The 23,756-nt window shown below is 36.2% G+C and overlaps 1 protein-coding gene and 1 long non-coding RNA gene across 19 annotated transcripts in view; one reads left to right on the forward strand and one right to left on the reverse strand.

The window, feature by feature from the left end:
- L3MBTL4 (L3MBTL histone methyl-lysine binding protein 4) overlaps positions 1-23,756 on the forward strand; it is a 448,782-nt gene that overhangs the window by 174,348 nt on the left and 250,678 nt on the right. For all 18 annotated transcript variants that reach the window (XM_042909930.1, XM_042909929.1, XM_042909916.1 and 15 more), the window contains 2 exons: positions 361-515; positions 1,587-1,663. In XM_042909930.1, coding sequence (XP_042765864.1) covers positions 361-515; positions 1,587-1,663 — 232 coding nt within the window. The remainder of the gene's footprint in view (positions 1-360; positions 516-1,586; positions 1,664-23,756) is intronic.
- On the reverse strand, positions 15,105-23,003 carry LOC122203276. Its single transcript, XR_006195111.1, has 3 exons — positions 22,896-23,003; positions 22,501-22,573; positions 15,105-15,486 (listed from the first exon to the last, which is right to left on the reverse strand). It is a non-coding gene; the product is annotated as an uncharacterized LOC122203276 (long non-coding RNA).

Consider the following 23,756-nt stretch of genomic DNA (forward strand, 5'->3'; position numbering starts at 1 on the left):
TTCAAAAGCCTACAAGGAGCAGAGAAAATTACTTGACACTCCTGCATTCAGTAAACATCATATTTTAAAATTAATACCATTTCTTCTAAGAACTGAAAAGGGAAGATGATAATGAGGAGGGAAATAAAAGTTTCCTGCATGCAAATGTAAAAGCTGGTTACCTGGGTTTTTGTTATGAAGGTTAACTTTGTTAACAGTTTACTGCAATATTATTACTAGCATTTGCTGGTTTCATTCCGGAGGGTAAGTGTTGATACCCCTTAGACTGTTCTGATGCTAAACATAGAAGTTTTGACAGTGGCTCAGTCCTCTTTGGTGTCCTGTTTCTCTTTGTGCCTCTTCCGTCTGGTGCTGTGTTAGAATGGGCCAATGCCTAAAGAATTTCAGGTTGGAATGAAGCTGGAGGCCGTCGACAGGAAGAACCCTTCCTTGGTGTGTGTGGCAACCATAGCAGATATTGTTGAAGATCGCTTACTAGTGCATTTTGACAATTGGGATGATAGTTACGATTACTGGTGAGACACCAACGTGCGTTTTATTTTCGTGTGTTCGTGTTTGGTGTTAAGAATTTAATTTCATTCCAGTCCTGTCACCATTCTTTCTGTTCTTAGAGTAATGAACATCAGGAATTTAGTGACCAACTTCTCACTACCTTCTCTTCCACATGAATTGCCGAATTAAAGAACCCGAGAAACTTCTCCATTCTATGAGAGGTTACCTAATGAGGCTTCATCTGAAATAATATGACCAGTTCAGGGCCCTTCACTATAGTGTGTCTAGTTTGTGAGGGAAGTATTTCTATGAAGAGGAAGTTAAGAACTTGCAGTATTTTTTTTTTTCCTGAAAAATGTTGAACTCAGCCTGTCATATTTTTTAAAGGGAAGATTCACAGGGAGAACGGAGGAGTGAATTATTTGAAAGCCTGTGGGGAGCAGAGAAAATGTATGCTACGATACCATTAAACTAACATTGCATGAGTTAAAAGGGTTTTCTGGGTAAAAACCTGAAATATAGAAGAGGGAATGGCAAAAATAATTTTTGTAGCGTTTCTTCACAGTATATCCTGAATAACCAACACGTCTCTGCCTGAGGCTGTGGTTCTTCATGTGCATGAAGGGGACCTGGTTTTCTTCTTTGAACTAAGATAAGAAGTAGAACTTGATTAATTGTTCTATGTGTCTTAGGTAGAATGGTCTGGGTTCCTTGAAACGGAGAGGGAGAAAATGGTAGGCATATGGAGTCTGATTGGTCTGTCTTATTAAACTTTGGGCCGGCCTATTAATATTTTTCCTTGCTGCTAGCAAGAAGTGGTGGAGGAAGCTTCTTAAAATGTGCACTCCTTGGGGATATCACTGGCAGTTCGGGTTCTAGTCAAACACTTTTTGAAAATACTTTTAAATTTCAAGAGAGGTTTGGTCACTTAGCTTATAAAATACAGTGCTAAAAATTACTTCTGATTCTATTTAGCTACAAAATATTTTAGTTATGTAGTTCTGTCTTCCATGGAGTAATGAATGGTCATTACTCTTGGATTCTTTCTCTGGCACGGAGTCATATAGGCTCTGAAATAGAATCCTGTTTTGCAGGTGTGATGTAAATAGCCCTTATGTCCAGCCAGTTGGTTGGTGTCAGGAGAATGGAAGAACTCTGATAGCACCCCAAGGTGAGTGGACTGGCTTGGTTTTCTTTGAAGCATCTCTGTGTGAGTGGCAATGCCTGTTTTTATTTTTGTGTATGCAAACCACATTTCAACACGAAGTGTGTGATAAAAATACTGTGCAAGATTCTATTGACTAAGTAACCCACATGTCTGAAATCTGCTTGTCTTTCCCATAATGAAAATGGACTCTGTTTATAAAGATGTATTAGGTGGCCATTTAAAAAAAGGTTGCTAAAAAGTTTTACCCAATGAAATGAGTACCATTGCTGCAAATCCGTATTTTGAACTAGCTATTTCCGCCTACATACTTTATCTTATAACTTATGTTAATTCACTAATTGAGCCATAAGATTATTAAATACACTTGACTTTGGGGTTAAATGACAAATGGCGAAATCTAAGGAGTGAGAATTAGCCGTGAGTCTTCAGACTTGCCAGAACTCTTCACCACACCAACTTAATGGTTCAGCTAAACACCAAAGTAGGGATTTTTTCTAGTTATTTGTATTTTTTCTCACTACAGAAATACTAAGTATTTAGAGACTTTCTCTATCAAATTTGTGTTTTATAATTTGAAAATTAGTTAGATACAGTGGCTGCATAAGCTTAGCATTTTCACAATAAGTATTCTAGGAGAAAACAGTTTCTTTCAATTAAAAATGTGCAGGAAGAAATGTAGAGTATGTAACATGCCATTCTAGAATGGAGCAGATATTTAGTGTTTTTATTTGAATGATTCTAGAATTTTACTGTGTTTTAATATTTTTTTCTTAATACAGAAAAATAATAAGGATTTGTCATCAAAACGGCATGAAAAAAATTCAAAAACTAAAAACTAATCAACAAACAAAACCAAGCCAAATTTTTAAAAAACACAACCTATTTAAACTATCCAGTTAGCTAGAAAAGTTTTATACAATGTGTAACATCTTCCCAAATTCTGATTTTGATACGCAGACAGATTTAGAGTTGTTTGTCCTATTTTTCTGTAAAACTGGCTAAAGTTAACTTTAGAGTAATGTTCTTCAAGATGAGGTGAAGTGTTTGCGAGATCTCAGAACATGTTTGAGTTGGTGTGTCTGGAGGTAGAGCACACTCTGTTTCCCATTTCCTTTAGTGGAATCACTTCTCTGCTGCCTGTAGCTTGTTCTCACTAGACTTCATGGATAGAGTCTGTGGTTAAGTTCATCACCTCGTCTCTTGGTGCTGTGTCAGTCGAGAAGTAGTCTGTGTAGTACTTTAAGAATTGTATGTCCAGAATCTTTCTTTGTTTTAAATTTTTTGATGTTTATTTGTTTTTGAGAGAGAGAGGGAGGGAGAGGGAGAAGGGGAGGGAGAGGGAGAGAACGAGCGGGAAAGGGGCAGAGAGAGAGGGAAACACAGAATCCGAAGCAGGCTCCAGCCTCTGAGCTGTCAGCACAGAGCCTGACGTGAGGCTTGAACCCACTGACCGTGAGATCATGGCCTGAGCCAAAGTCAGATGTTTAACGGACTGAGCCACCCAGGCACCCCTGTCCTGTCCAGAATCTTTCCATCATTAGCGTGAACTGAGAATTGAGGAGGCAAAGCTCCCATACCCCAGATAAAGCCAAGGCTTGAAGGTTCTGCTTGATGGGAGTAAGAAACTATTTAGTTCATAAAGTGAATAAAGTACCAACCTAGGTTTGTCATTTTCCCCATGGAATTGATTGCATATACAAATACCATTACCATTCTGAAATTTGAGTAAGTGTTGTCCCCATAGACGAATTTAGTGATAGTCTATGCTTTAGGGTCAGATTTTCTTCCCTATGACTTAGGTTTAAAATTCTGAGGAGATTTTGTCCTGTTATACAATGTCTGAATTAGAATCTTTCAGTTAACCTACCTCTAAACCTTATATACTTGTTGGTGTTTCTTTTACACATTACAGAGTGTTTTTATAAAGTAAAATACTACCCTCCTCTAAGCCCCAATTCATACAACCCTTTGTTTCTCTGTAGCAAATTCTTTACCTACTTCTTTTTCCTACTGAGATATAATCCACGTATTATAAATTTTGCCTTTTAGTGTATAATTCAGTGGTTTTTAGTAGACTCACAAGGTGGTACAACCATCACCATTATCTATTACCAGAGATTTTTATCACCTCCCAAAGAATGTCATCCTCATTTTCTTCTCCCTCGCAGGCCTAGGCAACCACCACTCCCTATCTCTATGGATTTGACTGTTCTAGACACTTGGCCACACGTGGAATCATAGAGTATGTGGCTTGTGTCGTAGCTTCTTTGATTTAGTGTAATGTTTTCTGAGTTCATGTTGTAGCATGTCTCAGTACATCATTCCTTTTGTTTACAAATAATATTTTAGTGTGTAGATATACCACATTTTGTTTATGCATTCATTAGCTGGCCATTTGGTTTGTTTTCACTTAATGACTATTATGAATAAAGCTGCTATAAGCTTTCATGTTAACCTACCTCTAGGTAGTTTTTGAGTGATATGTTTTAATTTCTTTTGGGTATAATTCTAGGAATGGCATTGCTGGGTCATAAGGTAACTCTGTTTGAGGAATTGACAAACTGTTTTCCAAAGGGGGCCACACAGTGTACATTCCCACTGGCAATGAATGAGAATTCTACTTCCTCCACATCCTCACCAGTATGTTACTGTCTTCTTGATTACAGCCATCCTAGTGGGTAGAAGGTAGATCTCGTCCTTTGGATTTGCATTTCTATAATGACTAATGATATTGAACATCTTTTACTGTGGTTATTGGCCATTTGTGTATCTTCTCTCAAAAAATATCCATCCAAATCTTTTGCCCACTTTTAAATTGGGTCATTTCTCATTTTATTATTGAGTTGTAAGTGTTCTTTGGATATTAGATGCTGCAGTTGTTTTCACTTTCTTGATGGCTTCTTTTAAAGCACAGAAGTTTTTAATTTTGATGAAGTCCAATTTATCTGTTTTTTTTTTTTTCCTTTGTTGTGCTTTTGCTAAGAAAGCACTGCCTAATCTTTGGTCACAAAGACTTGTCACTAAAGACTCTGCTTTCCTATTGATTGGCCTTGGCAGAATTATTGAAAAAACAGTTGACTATAGATACATGAGTTTATTTCTGGATTCTCAATTCTATTGCATTCCCTTATATGTCTACCCTTAGGCCAGTACCAGACTATCTTGATTACTGTAACTTTGTAGTAAGTATTGAAAATAGGAATTGTGAATCCTTTAATCTATTTTCTTCTTTCTCAAGATTGTTTTGGCTGTTCTGAGTCACTTGCAAACATATCCCTATGAATTTTAGAATTAGCTTGCCAATTTCTGTCCAAAAAAAGTCAATGCAAATTTTGATAGGGATTGATCTGTATCAATTTAGGAATTAGCCATCTCGAAAATATTAAAATTTTCAACCCATAAACTTGGGACACCTTTCCACTTCTAGTTTTCTTTCAATGATATTTTGTAGGTTTCAGTCTGTAAGTCTTATACTTCATTAAATTTGTTCCAAGGTATTCTGTTTTTTCTTATTTGAAGTGAAATTTACATGACACACAATTAACCATTTTAAAGTGTATAATTTAGGGGTGTCTGGGTGGCTCATTGGTTAAGCATCTGACTCTTGGTTTCAGCTCAGGTTATGATCTCACGGTTCGTAGGTTCAAGCCCCACATCAGGCTCCATGCTGACAACCTGGAGCCTGCTTGAGATTCTTTCTCTCCCCCTCTCTCTGCCCTTCTCCTGCTCAAGCTTGTGCTCTCTCTCAAAATAAATAAATAAACTGAAAAGAATAAAGTGTACAATTTAGTGGTAGTATATTCAGAGTGTTATGCAACCACTAGCTCTCTAGTTTCAAAACTTCCATCACTTAATAAAAACGTTCTGTACTTATTAAGTAGATACTCCCCACTCCCTGCTCTCATCCCCTTGTAACCTCTACTGTGCTTTCTGTGAATTTGCCCATTCTTGATATATTATACATATTATATAAAAAAGAATCCTATAATATGTGTTTGTATTTGGCTTCTTTTACTTAGTGTAATGTTTTCAGTGTTCATCCAAGTTGTAGCGTGTATCACTATTTCATTCCTTTTTACGATTGAATACTGTTCTATTGTATGTACACACGCCATGATTTGTCTGTCCATTCATCTGTTGGACATTTGGTTTGTACCTTTGGCTATTTTAACTAGTACTACTATAAGCATTCATGTATAGTTTTCTGTGTGGACATGTGTCTTCACTTCTCCTTGGTGTATACCCATTGTAGAATTGCTGGGTCATATGATAATTCTATGTTTAACATTTTGAGGAACCGACAACTGTTTTTTGAAGTACCTGTGCCATTTTAATATTCTCACTAGCAACATGTGGTAATTCTTACTTCTCAACATCCTTACTTCTCAAAGAAACTTGTTCTTTTCTGTTTTCTTAATTAAACCCATCCTACTGGGTGTGAAGTGGTATCTTATTGTGGTTTTGATGTGTACTTCTCTAATGATCAGTGATGTTGATCATCTGCTCATGTGGTTATGGGCCATTTGCATATCTTTTGAGAAATATTTATTTAAATCTTTTGCTGTTTTTTTTAAAACATTGGGTTATATTTTTATTATTTATATATTATTTAAAAGTTGTTTCCACTTACTAACCTATATTGCATAAATGATTTACAGATGTCTTACCACATTCTATAGATTGTATTTTCACATTCTTGATAATGTATTTTGCCATAAAATAGTTTTTAGTTTTGATGAAGTCCAATTTATCTATTTTTTCATTCATTCATCATGCTTTGGTATTAAATACAAGAATCCACTGCCAAATTTGAGGTTGTGAGGATTTACCACTATGTTTTTTTCTATGGATTTTATACTTTTAGCTTTTATATTTGACTTGTTGATCCATGTTGATTTAATTTTTGTATATGAAGTAAGGTAGGGGTTCAGCTTCATTCTTTTGGTTATGGTCCAGTTTAACCAGTGCCATTTATTAAAAAAGCCTATTCTTTCTCCATCACATGGTATTGGTACCATTGTTGAAAAGAAGTTGGCCACAGATATTTAGGTTCATTTCTGGATTCTCGATTCTATTCCATTGGTCTGTATATACACCTATCCTTATGCCAGTATCATCCTATTTTTTTACTTTAGTTTTTAGAAAAATTTTAAGTTCACAGAAAAATTGGGAGGAAGGTACAGAGATATCCTTTATACCTCCTCCTTCACGTATGCACAACCAGCTGCCAGTATCAACATTCCCTACCACAGTGATACATTTGTTGGAATTGATGAACCTACATTGACATCATTATCACCTAAAAGTAGATAGTTTACTCATGGTTTACTCTTGGTATTGTGCATTCCGTGGATTTGTACAAGTGCCTAAAGACATGTAGACCATCATTTTGGTATCGCACAGAATATTTTCACTGCCCTAAAAATCCTCTGTGTTCTGCCTAGTCTTCTTTCTCACTCCCCGAACTCTTGGCAGCCAGTAACTTTTTTTTCTTTTTTTTGCTGTCTTTATAGTTTCGCCTTTTCCAGAATGTTATATAGTTGGAAACATACAGTAGGTAGGCTTTTCAGACTGGCTTCTTTCACTTAGGAATATGCATTTGAGGTTCCTCCGCATCTTCTCATGGCTTGATAGCTCACTTCTTTTTAGTGTTGAATAATATTCCACTGTCTGGTTGTATCTCAGATTATATATTCATTTATCGACTGAAACACATCTTGGTTGTTTTGATGTTTGGGCAATTATGAATGGAGTTGCTATAAACATCCATATGCAGATTTTTGTGTGGACATGTTTTCAACTCCTTGGATAACTTCAAAGAATGATACTGTTGAATGGTATGGTAAAGGATGCTTAGTTTTGTAACAGCCTGCTAAACTATTTTCCAAAGTGACTGTAAAACTTTACATTTCCACCAGCAACACTGAGAATTCCTGTTGCTCTACATTCTCACCAGCATTTGGTGTTGTCAGTGTTTTGGATTTTAGCCATTTGAATAGGTGTATAGTGAGTGTCTTGTTGTTTTAATTTGCATTTCTCTGTTGACATATGGTGTGGCACATATTTTCATGTGTGTATTTGCCATCTGTAAGTCTCCTTTGGTGAGGTGTCTGTTCAGCTCTTTATCCCATTTTTTAGTTGGGTTGTTTGTTTTCTTATTGTCAAGTTTTAAGAATTCTTTGTGTATTTTGAACAAGTCTTTTATCATATGTATCTTTTGAAATATTTTCCCCCACTCTGTAAATTGTCTTTTCATTCCCTTGACAGTGTCTTTAGCAGAGCAGAAAATTTTAATTTTAATGAAGTCCAGCTTATTAATTATTTATTTCATGGATTGTGTCTTTGGTGTTATGTTAAAAAATCATCACCAACCCAAGGTCATTTAGGTTTTCTCCTATGTTATCTTTTAGGAGTTTAATTATTTTGAATTTCATATTTACATCTGTGATCCATTTTGAGTTGATTTTTGTGAAGGATGCAAGGTCTGCGTCTAGATTCTCTCTCCTCTTTTTTTTTTTTTTTTGGTACGTGGGCATCCAGTTTTTCCAGCACCATTTGTTCAAAAGACCATCTTGGCTCCATTCTATTGCCTTTGTTCCTTGTCAAAGATCAGTTGACTATACTTTTGTGGGTCTATTTCTGGGCTCTCCATTCTGTTCCATTGAGCTATTTGTCTGTTCTTTTGCTAACACTATGCTGTCTTGATTACTAACAAGCTCAGTTACATATAAGCATACTAGCTGTATAATGTCAGTCCTTCAAATTGTTCTTCTTAAATATTGTATGTATGTTCTGGATCTTTTGCCTCTCCATATAAACTTTGAAATACCTGACAATATTCACAAAATAACTTGCTGAGATTTTCTTTGGGCTTGCATTGAATCTATAGATCATGTTAAGTAGAACTGTCATCTTGATAATATTGAGTCTTCTTATTCATGAACATGGAATATCTCTCCATTTATTTAGTTTTTTGTTTTATTTCACAGATTTTTATAGATTTCCTCATTAGACCTTGTACATATTTTGTTAGATTTTATACATATTTCATTATTTTGGGTGCTAATGTAAATGGTATGATTTTTATTTCAAATTTCACTTGATCATTGCTGATATACAGAAAAGCTGATATTCAGAAAAACGTTTATATATTAAACTTGTATCCTGAAACCTTGCTATATCACTTGTTGGTTCCAAGAGGTTTTTTTGCCAGTGTCTTTGGGTATTCTGCACAGACATCATGTCATCTGTGAACAAAGTTTTATATTTTTCTTCCCAATCAGTATACATTTTGTTTCTTTTTCTTGTATTATTGCATTAGCTAGGATGTACCACACTATTTTGATCACTATTGCTTTGTAATCAGTTTTGAAATTCGGAAGTGTGAATACTTCAACTTTGTTTTTATTTTTCAAGATAATTTTGGCTCTCTGTGTCCCCTTGCAGTTTTTTTTTTAATATGAAATTTATTGTCAAATTGGTTTCCATACAACACCCAGTGCTCATCCCAACAGGTGCCCTCCTCAATACCCATCAGGGAGCACCCTCCCACCCCCTATCAACCTTCAGTTTGTTCTTAGTTTTTAAGAGTCTCTTATATTTTGGCTCCCTCCCTCTCTAACCTTTTTTTTTTCCTTCCCCTCCCCCATGGTCTTCTGTTAAGTTTCTCAGGATCCACATATGCTATCTGTCTTTCTCTGTATGACTCATTTCACTTAGCATAACACTCTCCAGTTCCATCCACATTGCTACAGAAGGCCATATTTCATTCTTTCTCATTGCCACATAGTGTTACATTGTGTATATAAACCACAATTTCTGTATCCATTCATTAGTTGATGGCCATTTAGGCTCTTTCCATAATTTGGCTATTGTTGAAAGTGCTGCTATAAACATTAGGGTACAAGTGCCCCTCTGCATCAGCACTCCTGTATCCCTTGGGTAAATTCCTAGCAGTGCTATTGCTGGGTCATAGGGTAGATCTATTTTTTGTTTTTTGAGGAACCTCCACACTGTTTTCCAGAGAGGCTGCACCAGTTTGCACTCCCACCAACAGTGCAAGAGGGTTCCTGTCTCTCCACATCCTCACAGCATCTATAGTCTCTTGATTTGTTCATTTTAGCCACTCTGACTGGCGTGAGGTGATATCTGAGTGTGGTTTTGATTTGTATTTCCCTGGTAAGGAGCGACATTGAGCATCTTTTCATGTGCCTATTGGCCATCTAGATGTCTTCTTTAGAGAAGTGTCTATTCATGTTTTCTGCCCATTTCTTCACTGGATTATTTGTTTTTCGGGTGTGGAGTTTGGTGAGTTCTTTATAGATTTTGGATACTAGCCCTTTGTCCAATATGTCATTTGCAAATATCTTTTCCCATTCCATTGGTTGCCTTTTAGTTTTGTTGATTGTTTCCTTTGCTGTGCAGAAACTTTTTATCTTGATGAGGTCCCAATAGTTCATTTTTGCTTTTAATTCCCTTGCCTTTGGGGAGGTGTCAAGTAAGAAATTGCTGCGGCTGAGGTCAGAGAGGATTTTTCCTCCTGCTTTCTCCTCTAGGGTTTTGATGGTTTCCTGTCTCACATTCAGGTCCTTTATCCATTTTGAGTTTATTTTTGTGAATGGTGTAAGAAAGCGGTCTAGTTTCATTCTTATGCATGTTGCTGTCCAGCTCTCCCAGCACTATTTGTTAAAGAGACTGTCTTTTTTTTTTCCATTGGATATTCTTTCCTGCTTTGTCAAAGATTAGTTGGCCATACTTTTGTGGGTCCATTTCTGGAGTCTGTATTCTATTCCATTGGTCTATGTGTCTGCTTTTGTGCCAATACCATGCTGTCTTGATTACAGCTTTGTAGTAGAGGCTAGGATCTCGGATTGTGATGCCTCCCGCTTTGGTCTCCTTCTTCAAAATTACTTGGGCTATTTGGGGTCTTTTGTGGTTGCATACAAATTTTAGGATTGCTTGTTCTAGCTTTGAGAAGAATGGTGGTGCAGTTTTGATTGGGATTGCATTGAATGTGTAGATAGCTTTGGGTAGTATTGACATTTTAACAATATTTATTCTTCCAATCCATGAGCATTTCTTTATATCTTCTTCAATTTCCTTCATAAGCTTTCTATAGTTCTCAGCATACAGATCTTTTACCCCTTGCAGTTCTATATGAATTTGAAGATTGGATTTTTCTTTTCTAGAGAGATTACTGTTGGGATTTTGAGAAGGATTACACTGAATATTAGGAAGTAGTGCCATCTCAACAGTATTAAGTTTTCCAACCCATGAATATGAGCTGTCTTTTCACTTTTTTAGGTCTTTAATTTCTATCAGTGGTATGTTTTAGTTTTCATCATATAAGTCTTTCATATCATTGGTTAAATTTATTCCTAGGTATTATATTCTTTTAGAATGTACTAGAAATATAATTATTTTATTTATTTCCCTTTGAATTGTTTATTTCTGGAATGCAGAAACACAGTTAATTTTATATCCTGAAACTTTACTGAGTTTATTAGCTCTACTAGTTTGTGTGTGTGTGTGTGTGTGTGTGTGTGTGTGTGTGTGTGTGTACGTGTGTACTCTATGGGATTTTATTGCATAGAATTGTGTAGTCTGTCAAGAGAACAGAAGTTCCAAAATATTAAAATTTCCAATTTGAATGCCTTTAATTTTGCTTCTTGACTCGTTGTTCTGGCTAGGACTTGCAGTACAATGTGGAATATAGAAGTTAAAGTAGGCATTCTTATCTTTTTCCTAATTTAGGGCAGAAAAATTTCAGTCTGTCACCATTGTGCATGATGTTATCTGTAGATATTTATTACATGTCCTATATCATGTTAAGAAAGTTCCCTCCCTCTTTTCTTAGTTTTGAGTGTTTTTATCACAAAAGGATGTTGAATTTTGTCTAATGCTTTTTTTTATATCTGTTGAGATAATTGTGTGGGGGTTCCCCCCCCCCCATAGTTTCATGCTATATAATCATTTTAAATGTGCTGGTGAGTTTAGTTTGCTACTATTTTGTTGAGGATTTTTGTATTGATTTCAGAAGGAGTATTGGTATTTAGTTTTCTTGTTATGTCTTTTTCTGGTCTTTTCATTTTTAAAATATTATAAATGGAATTGTTTTCTTAATTCATCTTTAGATTATTCATTGCTGTTGTGTAGAAATATAATTTATTTTTGTACAATGATCTTATATTCTGAAGCTTGCTGAATTCATTAGCTCTAATATTTTCTGTGTGTGTGCACGCGCGCATGTGTGTGTATTCCTTAGAATTTTCTATATGCAAAATTGTGTCATCTCTAAGTAGAGAAACATTTACTTCCTCTTTCCCATTTTGGATTCCTTTTATTGGTTCCTTTTTTATCTGGCTAGACCTTCTAGTGCGTTGTTGAGTAGTAGTGGCAAGATCAGACATCCTTTTCTTGTTCCTGATCTTAGGGGAATACTCAGTCTCTCCACATAAAGTGTGGTGTTTGCTGAGAGTTTTTGTAGATGCCCTTTATCAGATTAAGGAAGTTCCTTTCTGTTACTGGTTTGTGTTATCATAAAAGGGTAGTCCTCTATTCTATTAATATGATATTATTATATTTACTTCTTTTTATATGCTGCATATGCTTTTTATATGCTTGTGTTCCTGGGATAAATCTCATTTACTCTTTTAAAATGTATTTATTCCTAAGGCTGCTAAGAGTGCTAAGGAAAACCAGGATAAACAACAAGTCAAATGTTTAATTTTTTAAAATGTTCATCCACAGTATGAATACTTGTTTCTAGGAGGGAATCAACTGTGTCATAAGGGGGATTCTTCTTGTGGTGTTGCAGGGGATTGGCCCTTCATGGTCACAGGACCACCTTGGACCACAGAAAGCTTCCCATTTGGTGTGGTGATAAAATATAAGTAAATCAGCCTCTTAATCAAAGTATGAACAAGAGAGTAGAGTATAATGAAAATATATGCAGAGGAAAAGTAAGAAAAAATTGGGTGATGGCAATTAGAAAGTAAACAAAATTGCTTAAAGCTTGTGATGGATCATGAGTATGCTGGCCTGTAGGTTTATGTGAAAACTCGAGTGACCAAAGATGTTAGGTCCCTATTAACTGCACAAGAGAGGAAAGGTTTGAAACCATGGATGGTAGAAGGGGCCCTAAGACATGAGAATATAATGCTGTGTACTCAGGTAATCCACAAATGGGAATTTGGTGACAAGGCTGAGGCTAAGACTGCTAATAATTTATATTTATATTCATATGCACACATATGTAATATAACTTATGTCATATATATTTTGTACTTATATATGTACTTTTAGGGTTTGAACATAGTAAAAGATAAAAAGAAATTAACACTGGTCTATATGAATGATTTGTTTCTGTTAGTAATTTAGTGCCACAACTTGTTAGCTGTAGTTATTTTACTTTAAGTGAATTGATATTTTAAGCATCATTTATGCCCATAGATTTTTACATTAAGTTTTATTTTATGGTTGTAATTACATTGTTGTCAGAAGAAAATGTATTGGCTGTATTTGTTACAGTTTTTTATGCGTGCGTGCGCGTGTGCGTGTGTGTGTGTGTGTGTGTGTCTGTAATTGCACATCTGAGAACGATTAGGGCGCTTGAAAGTAGAACAGTGTGTACTGATCTGTCTAGTTGTCCCTGGTGTATACTCAGATTCTCATAAATTCCGGATAAAAGAGCCTTTTCAGAGGGAGAAAGAGAAGGGAAAGGCCAGTTTTTAAAATGAGTGAAGTATAAAATGTAAAGGTGCTTTTCACTGATATAAATTTAATCCAAAGCGTTGTTACATATTCTTTTCAGTGTCTTTCCGGAGAGGACTAAAATGTATGGGCTTCTTTTCCTTCAGAGGAAGCAATCTGCTGGAATTGTAGTTGAAGTTACAAAATGACAAGAAGGTGTCAGGTAGACGCCTCAGCATTTGAAGGAGAGAACCCTTTCCAGAAGGGTTGTTGGGTCTCATAGTGAGCTTTTGAGCTTCATCTGGCGGTGAGCAGGCAATGTCCAGTTAAGAATCACCTCCTTACCAACAGAGGCAAATCTCATCCTTTCGTTGATGTAAAATCCCCAGTAGCATAGTTTTAGATGGTTCATGGTATAGTCAAGTCTGTACGGTTAAAAATTAGATCTATTAAAGAATATTAAATAGATTATCTGTGGAAAGTTATATTCTTTGCGTTTTTAAGTTATCTTGAATGGTATTGCTATTTAAAAGTGACTCTGAGTTTGCTTTTTTTGTAATGTTTGTGAAATTCCTACTGCTCTCCATTGCTCAGTGTGGCTTTTACCAGTCAAAACACTATTGTGAAGACTTTTCTCAACAGTGTGATTACTTGTGTGAAAATCTGTTGGCGCAGTCCATGAACGGGAGCCACCACGCCATCCTGTCTCCTGCTCAATTTGGACAGGGGGACAGGAAGCCCTGCAGAACCAGAATGGCTGTGAGGGCTCCTCCGATCGGCAGTGGGACCACGTCCCCCAGGAAGGATGACAGTCCTGCACGGAGCGCCTCTGCAAATGCAGACCGCTGCTCACATTTGAAGCACACTCTGCGACCAAACTCACATTCCGTTCAAACATCTCCGCAAACATCTCCGTAGTGACTTCTGTGCTTATAGAATGGAGAGAACCAAGTAAGCATAAAACATGCTGAAGGAAGGGATCTGTTTTTGTAAAACGCTATTGAGATGTGATTCACACACTGTACACCTATCCATTTATAGCGGATATACGCTGTCCATTTACAGTATACAGTTGGTGGTTTTTAACCTATTTAGAGAGTTGGGTGACCATCACCAAATTTAATTTTAGAAAGTCTCTATCACCCCAGAAAGAAACCCTGAATCATTTAGCTATTATCCCTCAACCCTCCTTTCCCCTCAGCCCTTGGCAACCATTAATCTACCTTCTGTCACTATAGATTTGCCTATTCTGAATAGTTCATGTAAGTAGAATTATGTAACCTGTGGCCTTTCATGTCTGGCTTATTCACTTAGCATAATGATGTTAGAGCTCATCCGTGTGGTACCGTGGATCAGCACATCAATTCTTTTTAATTCCAAATATTATTTCATTACATAGATAAATCACAATTTGTGTATCTGTTTATCAGTTCATGGGCATTTGGGGTTTTTTTCCCCACATTTTGGCTATTTTGAATAATACTGCCATGAACATTTGTGTAAGAGTTTTTGTGTGAACATGTTTCCAGTTCGCTTGGGCATATACTTAGGGTGGAGTTGCTGGGTCATGTAGCAATTCTACGTTTAACTTGCTGAGTAATTGCCAGGATCTTTACCACAGGAGCCGCACCATTTTACATTCCCCTGGGTAGTGTGTGAGGGCTCCAGTTTCTCTATATCCTTGCTGACACTTGTCTGTGTTCTTGTTCATAGCCATCATACCGACTGTGAAGTAGAATCTTATTTTTGGATCTCATTTTTCTTGAATGCCCAATATTACTTCACACATCTATCTGTTTTCATAGCAATTTTGTGAAGATTTTGTCAATAATTTCAATTTCATAGTTGAAGGCCTAAGGTCCAGAGAGATCAGATAACTGGCCCCAGACCTTTCACGTGATGTGAAGGGGATTAGGTGACAGGCCTCGTTAGTTCACTTCAGGAATTCCTCTGCCTTTTCTTCTTCCCCACACTGCTTATAGTCTCCCTGCACACAGGCTGTACAATGGAAGGAAACATTTCAGTTGCTCACTGGGAACACAGGAGAAGGAGATGTAAGTTCCAGCTCTGTGTGTGGACACCTTCACACTGGAAGCAATGTTGCATCAGTCTTTGAAGGATGTGCAGAATTTCACCTGAGAGATGGAATGGAAGAGTTAGATAGAAGGAATGGTATGCACCTCCTTAAAAAAGGAAGTTCCTGGAAAGTTCAAATTATGGGCCTATGAGTAATGTGCTGGGCTGCAGGGTAGGGTAGGGGGAGAGAGGGACAGGAGGTGATGGGTGATTTAGAACATTAGGCTCAGACTGCTGTGTGATTGGCCTTGTTAATGTCTTTATTGTATTTAAAATTGGAAATAATTTTAAAGATTCAGAAGTCACAATAGCAAAAATAAACTCCTTGCAAACCATTTGAGGTTAAATTGCCAAGATGAAAGTTTTGCAAAGGTCACCCAATAACAATCCTCTACGAAACACAAATGAGCAGATTTAATCCAGGATCACATGTGTTTACTTGTCATATCTCTTTAGCGTTCTTTCATCTGCAGCGGTTCTTCATCTTTCCTTGACTTTTATGAACTTGACACTTTGGAAGAGTACAGGCCAGTTGTTTTTTGTAACGTGCTTCTCACTTTGGGTTTGCCTGATGTTTCCACAGGAGTGGACGGATTATGTACCAGGGGAGGAATATTCCAGAATTAATGCATCCCCTCAGGTGGATGCTAATCCCCTGCTAATGTTAACTTTGATCACTTGATTGAAGTGGTGTGTGCCACTTCTCCACTGCAACTTTGCTTTTTCCTTTTGTAATTAATATATATTTGTGGGAATTGACATTGAGATTACATAATTATACTATTTCTCATCTATCACTCACTAGTTTTTAGCATCTATTAATGTTCATTGGATGAATTAGCTGTTATTATGATATTTGCCAAATGGCGATTTTCTAATTACATTATTTCCTCTACATTTATAAGCTTATTTATTTATTCATTTTTTTACATATAGTTGTGGATTCCTGCCTTATCATTGTGCTATAATATGTTACTATCGTTATACAGGACCTTGGTGGGGGAGGTGGAGTAGAAAAGTCGGTGAGCAGCCTTCCTAGACCCAGGAAACTGACAGTTTACTAGAGACTGTTGGTGAGTTTATAAATAACTGTTATAGATGATAGCAAGGAAATTAGTCAAAAAAATAATACCTGGCCAGAACAAGAAAGAAGTGCCTCATGGAGAAAATTATATGATGGTGTGCTGCTCCATAGCAAATTACCACACACTTAGTGGCATAAAACAACACAAAATTATTATCTTATAGTTCTGGAGGTCAGTACTCTGAAATGGGTTTCACTTCAGTTTTGAAATATTAATAGATTAGTTAATTACTAATTAATAGAGAATTAGTAGTATAGGTAGGTTGAAGCCATGTTATAAAAGATCTTTAAAAAGCTAGAACGAGGAGTTTGTAGTCCCATCTCTGATATAAATATGTTTAAGTATTTATTTGGCAATAATGCGCCAGATTACAGGAAGACCATTAGGGAGATTGATTGTATGTGAAAATAAGGAGTAGAGGCTAGGGAGATGTTAAAATACTTTGGGATTTCTACTTACCTGATTTGGCAAGTGACTGAATAAGAAGACATATATTAGCTCTTTATTCGGAGTTTCTTGTGGTCTGGAATGCTTGGAATTGATGGGCTAGGGAAATAAATCTGGTTCCTGACCTTTTATTCTTGTAAATATCATGTTCTACAGTAAATACATGTTAATGTGATAGCAAAAAGCCACTCAAAGCAGAAAAAAAACTGCACTTGAATATTTTGCTAACTGTGGGACAATTTTCTGTGGCCATCTGATATAGTGTGTCATATTATGTTATGTTATTGTGCCTGTGCCTCAGGTAGACATTCTCCTAACAGAGGTCCCGTAAGACATTGCCATACTTCCACCAATAGGTGATCATGCCACTGCAGCATATATCATGATCCTCTCTCTTGTTCTTTAACTTAATTGGAAATCATATCATCATTTCCCCAAGGCTTTTCATAGAAAGTGAATTCCCTACACAATTCTACAGAGACACTATAAAAGGATGGTATTCTGTTCTCTGTCTCTGTAAGAGTGTTCAGTCAGCTAAATTCTCTTTATGAATCCAAGCTTATTTTTATCATTGAATCCTGATAAATAATCACCAATGAAGTGAAGCTGCGGACTTACTAGAAGTCAAACTTATTTAAAATAAATGTTAATTATATTTTATTTTCATAAAAGTGCAGGAAATTTGTAAAATTGAAATGTAATAATGTATACATTGAAGTATTGATCTCATGACTAGATAGAGCTTGCCATTATAATTGTTATTTTTTCAATCATCTTGTCTTTTTATTTGATTTTATACACATGAATTAAACACTAGAATTATGATCTTATTGTTCATTTCTCCCCTTTACTTGAAAACATAATTTGAATATATTTACTTATCTTTAAATAGTCTTTGAAAACCTAGTTATTAATGACTGCAAAATTATCAGAGTACACCACAGTTTATTTTGGCTTATTTTCTTTTGTATTGGACATTAACTTTTTCTAGTTCTTAAATAACAACAGACATCCTTTTAATTTTTTTTCATGTGTATTCATTTTTGAGAGACAGAGACAGAGCATGAACCGGGGAGGGGCATTGAAAGAAAGGGAGACACAGGATCTGAAGCAGCTCCAGGCTCTGAGCTGTCAGCACAGAGCCTGACGTGGGCTCGAACCCACAAACCACGAGATCATGACCTGAGCCGAAGTCAGACGCTTAACCAGTTGAGCTGCCCAGGCGCCCCAAGAAGACATCCTTTTAAAGAAATAGTTATAGATGTTGGTTATTGCTTTGTGGCTGTTTTAAGTGGAGTTAATGATTACAGAGGATAGAAACAAGTTTTAAGCATTTGATAAATACTTCCAGATTACCCTCCATAAAGTTTCTTCCTTCCAACAACATTGGAAAATTCAGACATGAAAAAGAAAAAAATGGAACAAGACCCCAGATCTCTCAAAATACAGGCACCTGTTTTCTATGAATATTGTACTAGCAAGGACTGTATTGTTTTGTTCATAATTTATCCACAAGTTCTGGTACATAAAAATAGGCAATTTGTGTGTGTGTGTGTTTTTTCTTAAATTTTTTTTTAACATTTTATTTTATTTTTGAGACAGAGAGACAGAGCATGAACGGGGGAGGGGCAGAGAGAGAGGGAGACACAGAATCGGAAACAGGCTCCGGGCTCTGAGCCATCAGCCCAGAGCCAGACGCGGGGCTCGAACTCACGGACCGTGACATCGTGACCTGAGCTGAAGTCGGACGCCCAACCGACTGAGCCACCCAGGCGCCCCAGTTTGTGTGTGTTTTAAATCACACTTAAAAATATTTTAAGTAAAGTAACTCATATATAGATTGAATTAGTGATCAGAAAACTCCCAACAAAGAAAAAAGCCTTGGACTTGATGGCTTCACTGGTGAATTCTACCAAACATTTAAAGAATAACTAATGCCACCACTTCTCAGACTTTTCCAAAAAATTGAAGAGGAGAGAAGTCTTCCCAACTCATTTTATGGACCCAGTACTACCCTGTTACTACAGTCAGGAAAAGTCACTATAAGAAAAGAAAACTGTAGACCAGTATCCCTTATGAACACTGATGCAAAAATCCTCAACAAAACACTAGGAAACTGAATCACATTGAAAGGATTATATGCCATGACCAAGTGGAATTTATTTCTGGAATGCAAGGATGATTCAATATGAAAATTAATCAGTGCAGTACACCAAATTAACAGAATGAAAGACAAAACCAACATAATCATCTCGAGTGATGAAAAGCTTATAACAAGATTCAACACCCTTTCATGAAACAAAACAAACAAGCACAAACATTCAACAGTTTAGAAACAGAAGGAAACAAATTCAATGTAATAAAAGCTATATATGAAAAACCCACAGGAAGCATCATACTCAGTAGTGAAAGACTGAAAGCTTATCTTCTAAGATCAGGAAAAAGCAAGGATGACTAATTTTGTCACTTCTTTTCAACATAATACTGAAAATCCTAGCCAGATTAATTAAGCAAGAAAAAGTAACAAAAGGCATCTGAATTGGAAGCAAAGAAGTAAAATTATCTCTGTTCACAGATGATATGATTTTATATGTAGAAAACCTTAAAGATTACACATACACACACCCCTTAGAACTAATAAATGAATTCAGCAAAGTAACAGGATACAAAATCAAGACTCAAAAATCAGTTGTGTTTCTGTGCACTAATTATGAACAATCTGAAAAGTATATTGAAAAAACAATTACATTTACAATGGCATCAAGAAGAATAAAATGCTTAGGAATTAACCAAGGAGGTAAAAGACTTGTACAATGAAAAGTACAAAACGTTGCTGAAAGAAATTGAAGAAGAGGTAAACAAATGGAAAGACATCCCTTGTTTAAAGATTGGAAAACTTAATATTGTTAAGATGTCTATTACCCAAGGTGACCCTCTCAAAATCCCAAAGATGTTTTTTGAAGAAACAGAAAAATCTGTCCTAAGGCTTATGTGAAATATGAAGGGACTCTTGAGTAGCTAAAAGAGTCTTGAAAAGGAACACAGTTGGAAGACTTGCCATTTATTTCAACATGTTACGTATATGTATACATGTTACAAAGCTACAGTAATTCAAACAGTGTGATAATGGCTTAAATGTAGACATACAGACCATTGGAACAGAGGCCCAGAAATAAACCCTAACATATAAGGTCAAATGATTTTCAGCAAGGGTGCCAAGACTATTCAAAGGAGAAAGAATAGTCTCTTCCATAAATATTGCTGGGAAAGTTGTTTAACCACATGCAAAACAATGAAGCTGAACCCCTACCTCACTTTATATACAAAAACAAATAAAAATGGATCAATGGCCTAAATGTAAGGGCTAAAACTATAGAGTCTTAACAGATAAGGCAAAAGCTTCACAACATTGGGTTTAGCCGTCATTTCTTGTATATGACACCAAAGGCCCAGACAAAAAAAGAAAAAGTGGACAAATTGGACCTTGTGAAAATTAAAAACTGTGTATCAAAGCATGCTATCAACAGAGTGAAAAGCAAAACTCATGATAGGACAAATAGTTGCAAATCATATATCTTATAAGGTATTATTATCCAGAATATATGGAGAACTCCTAAAACTCAACAATAATAAAAAAAACAACCCAAATTAGAAATGGAAAAGGACTTGATTAGACATTTCTCTAAAGAAGATACATGAATGGTCAGTAAGGACATGAAAAGATGCACATCATCACTAATCATTAGGGAAATGCAAATTAAAACTACAATGAGATACCACCTCGTATCCACTAGGGTATCTACTATTAAAAAAACAAAAAAACAAAATAAGAAGTGTTGGCAAGGATGTTTGGAAATTGGAGCCCTTGATCATTGTTGGTGGGAGTGTAAAATGGTATAGTTGCTTTGGAAAATAGTATGATAGTTCCTCAAAAAATTAAAAACATAATTACCATGTGATCTAGTATTTCCACTTCTTGGTATACGCCCAGAAGATTTGAATGCAAGGTCTCAAAGAGACATTGCACACCTAGTTCATAGCAGCATTATTTACAATTAGCCAAAGCATGGAAGCAACCCAAGTGTCCATGAACAGATGAATGGATAAGGAAAATGTGGTCTATGAACACAATGGAGTGTTAGTAAGCCTTACAAAGGAAGGAAATTCTGACATATGGCACAACATGCATGAACCTTGAGGACATTATGCTAAGTGAAGTAAATTAATCACAAAAGACAAATACTGCATGATTCTACTTACGTGAGATCCTTAGAGTAGTCAAAATCAGAGAGAAAAAAAATATGGTTGCCAGGGGTTATGGGGAGAGCGGACAGGGAGTCGTCGTTTAATGGATACAGGGTTTTAGCTCCTCCAGATGAAAGGAGATCTGGAGATGGATGATGGTGATAGATGTACAGCAATATGAATGTACTTAGTATCACTGAACTATACACTTAAAAATGATTAAGTTGGTAGATTTTGTGTGTATTTTACCACAATAAAAATTTCGAAAAGAATTCCCATGTGTAGTTATATTACAAGTCCTATAAATTTTGTTTAATGTTTATTTTTATTTTTGAGAGAGACAGAGACAGAATGCGAGTGGATTAGGGGCAGAGAGAGAGGGAGACACAGAAGCAGAAGCAGGCTCCAGGCTCTGAGCTGTCAGCAGAGTCCAACGCGGGGCTCAAACTCATGAACTGTGAGATCATGATCTGAGCCGAAGTCGGATGCTCAAATGACTGAGCCACCCAGGTGCCCCTACAAGTCCTAGGCAAGACTAATGAAAACCAGCATTCTTCTCCCTGTCCCAGAATTTTCTGTGAAGGGGCGTATCTGTCACTTGACGTTTACTTCCCTCTTCCTCAAGAATGTGTTTTTTGCTTCCTACCTCTGTATTTTTCAGTTTTAGATACTGTCTCTTGTACTCAAGCACTTTACATTTAACATATTTCTTTGTATGATTGGATTTAATGTTACTAGTGGCTTTCTATTTATGTTTTTGGTCCTTTTTTTCTCCTTTAAAAAGTTTGTACTGAGAATTATTTAATGCTTCCGTTTTATCTTTGCTATTGGATTTTTCTTTTTTTTAAGTTTATTTATTTATTTTGAGAGACAGCGTGAATGGGAGAGGGGCAGAGAGAGAGGGAGAGAGGGAATTCCAGGCAGGTTCCTCGCTGTCAGTGTGGAGCCCGATGTGGGGCTTGATCTCACAAACTGTGAGATCATGACCTGAGCCGAAATCAAGAGTCAGACACTCAATTCACCGAACCCCCCAGGTGCCCCTGCTATTGGATTTTTAATTTACCTCTTTAAAAATATTTCTCAGTTCTTACAGGATTTGCAATGTACCTATTAAACTCATCACAGTCTACTGTACCACTTTTATAATATAAAAGCCTAATAGTGAGTGGTTTACTTCCATTTCTTTCTCCCATTATTTCTCATCTTTTCTTTATTTACAGATGACTTTTTGTTCTCATAAAAAAAGCAAGGAATATAAGAAGTGAAAACAGTGTGACCTCTATATATGTTCTGTACCTTATAAATGCTGTTCACTATTTCCAGTGCTCATTTCCATCTGACAGCATACTCCTTCTCCCCGAAGAACTTTCTTTTAAATTGAGATATAATTTATATATAACATTATATTACATTCAAGTGTACAAGATAATGATTCAGTATTTGCATGCACATACAGCAAAATGATTACAGTGACAAATCTAGTTAACATCTAGCACTGCACATAGTTATGAAGTTTTTTCCCTGGTACTGAGAACTTTTAAGATCTACTGTCATAGCAACTTTCAAGTATACAATATAGTGTAGTGTTAACTACACTCGTCATGCAGTGCCTTATATCTTCATAAGTTATGTATTTTATAACTGAAACTTTATACTTTTCAACTCCTTGTCCCATTTTGCCAATCACCCACCTCCTGCCTCTGGTAACCACCTATCTGTTCTCTTTGTGAGCTTGTTTTTCTTTGCTTGTCTGTATTTGTTTGTTGTTAGATTCCACATGTACGTGAAATAATATTATATTGGTACTCTCTGTTGACTTATTTCACTTAGCATGTAATTCCTTCAAGGCTCATCTATGTTGTTGCAAATGGCAGCATTTCCCTTTTTTATGACTGAATAATAGTCCATTTTGTGACTGAATAATAGCCCATTTTCTTTATCCATTCATCCATTTCTGGACACCTGGGTAGCTTCTGTGCCTTGGCCACTGTAAATAATGCTACAGTGAGGATGGGGATGCATGTATCATTTAAAGTTAGTGTTTTTGTTTCTTTCAGATAAATACCTAGAAGTGGAATTTCTGGCTCATATGGTAATTCTAGTTTTCATTTTTTGAGGAAATGCCATACTGTTTTTCATTGTGGCTTCACCAATTTACATTCCTACCAACAGTGCACAAGGATTCCCTTTTCTCCACATCCTCCTTAACACTTGTTATTTCTTGTCCTTTTGATAATAGCCATTCTCACAGGTGTCAGGTGGTATCTTCTTGTGGTTGTGATTTGCGTTTTCCTGATGACTAGTGATGTTGAGCATTTTTTTCATGTATTTGTGGGCCATTTGTATGTCTTTCTTTGCAAAAAATGTCTGTTCAGATCCTCTGTTATTTTTTAATTGGATTGTTTGTTTTTCTTATATGAGTTTTCTATATATTTTGGGTATTAACGCCTCATCAGATACATGACTTGCAAATATTTTCTCTCATTTAGTAGGTTGTTTTCTCATTCTGTTGATGGCTTCCTTTGCTGTGCAAAAGCTTTTTAGCTTGATCC

The sequence above is a fragment of the Panthera leo genome, chromosome D3, assembly GCF_018350215.1.
Source record: "Panthera leo isolate Ple1 chromosome D3, P.leo_Ple1_pat1.1, whole genome shotgun sequence".
NCBI classification, from domain to species: Eukaryota; Metazoa; Chordata; class Mammalia; order Carnivora; family Felidae; genus Panthera; species Panthera leo.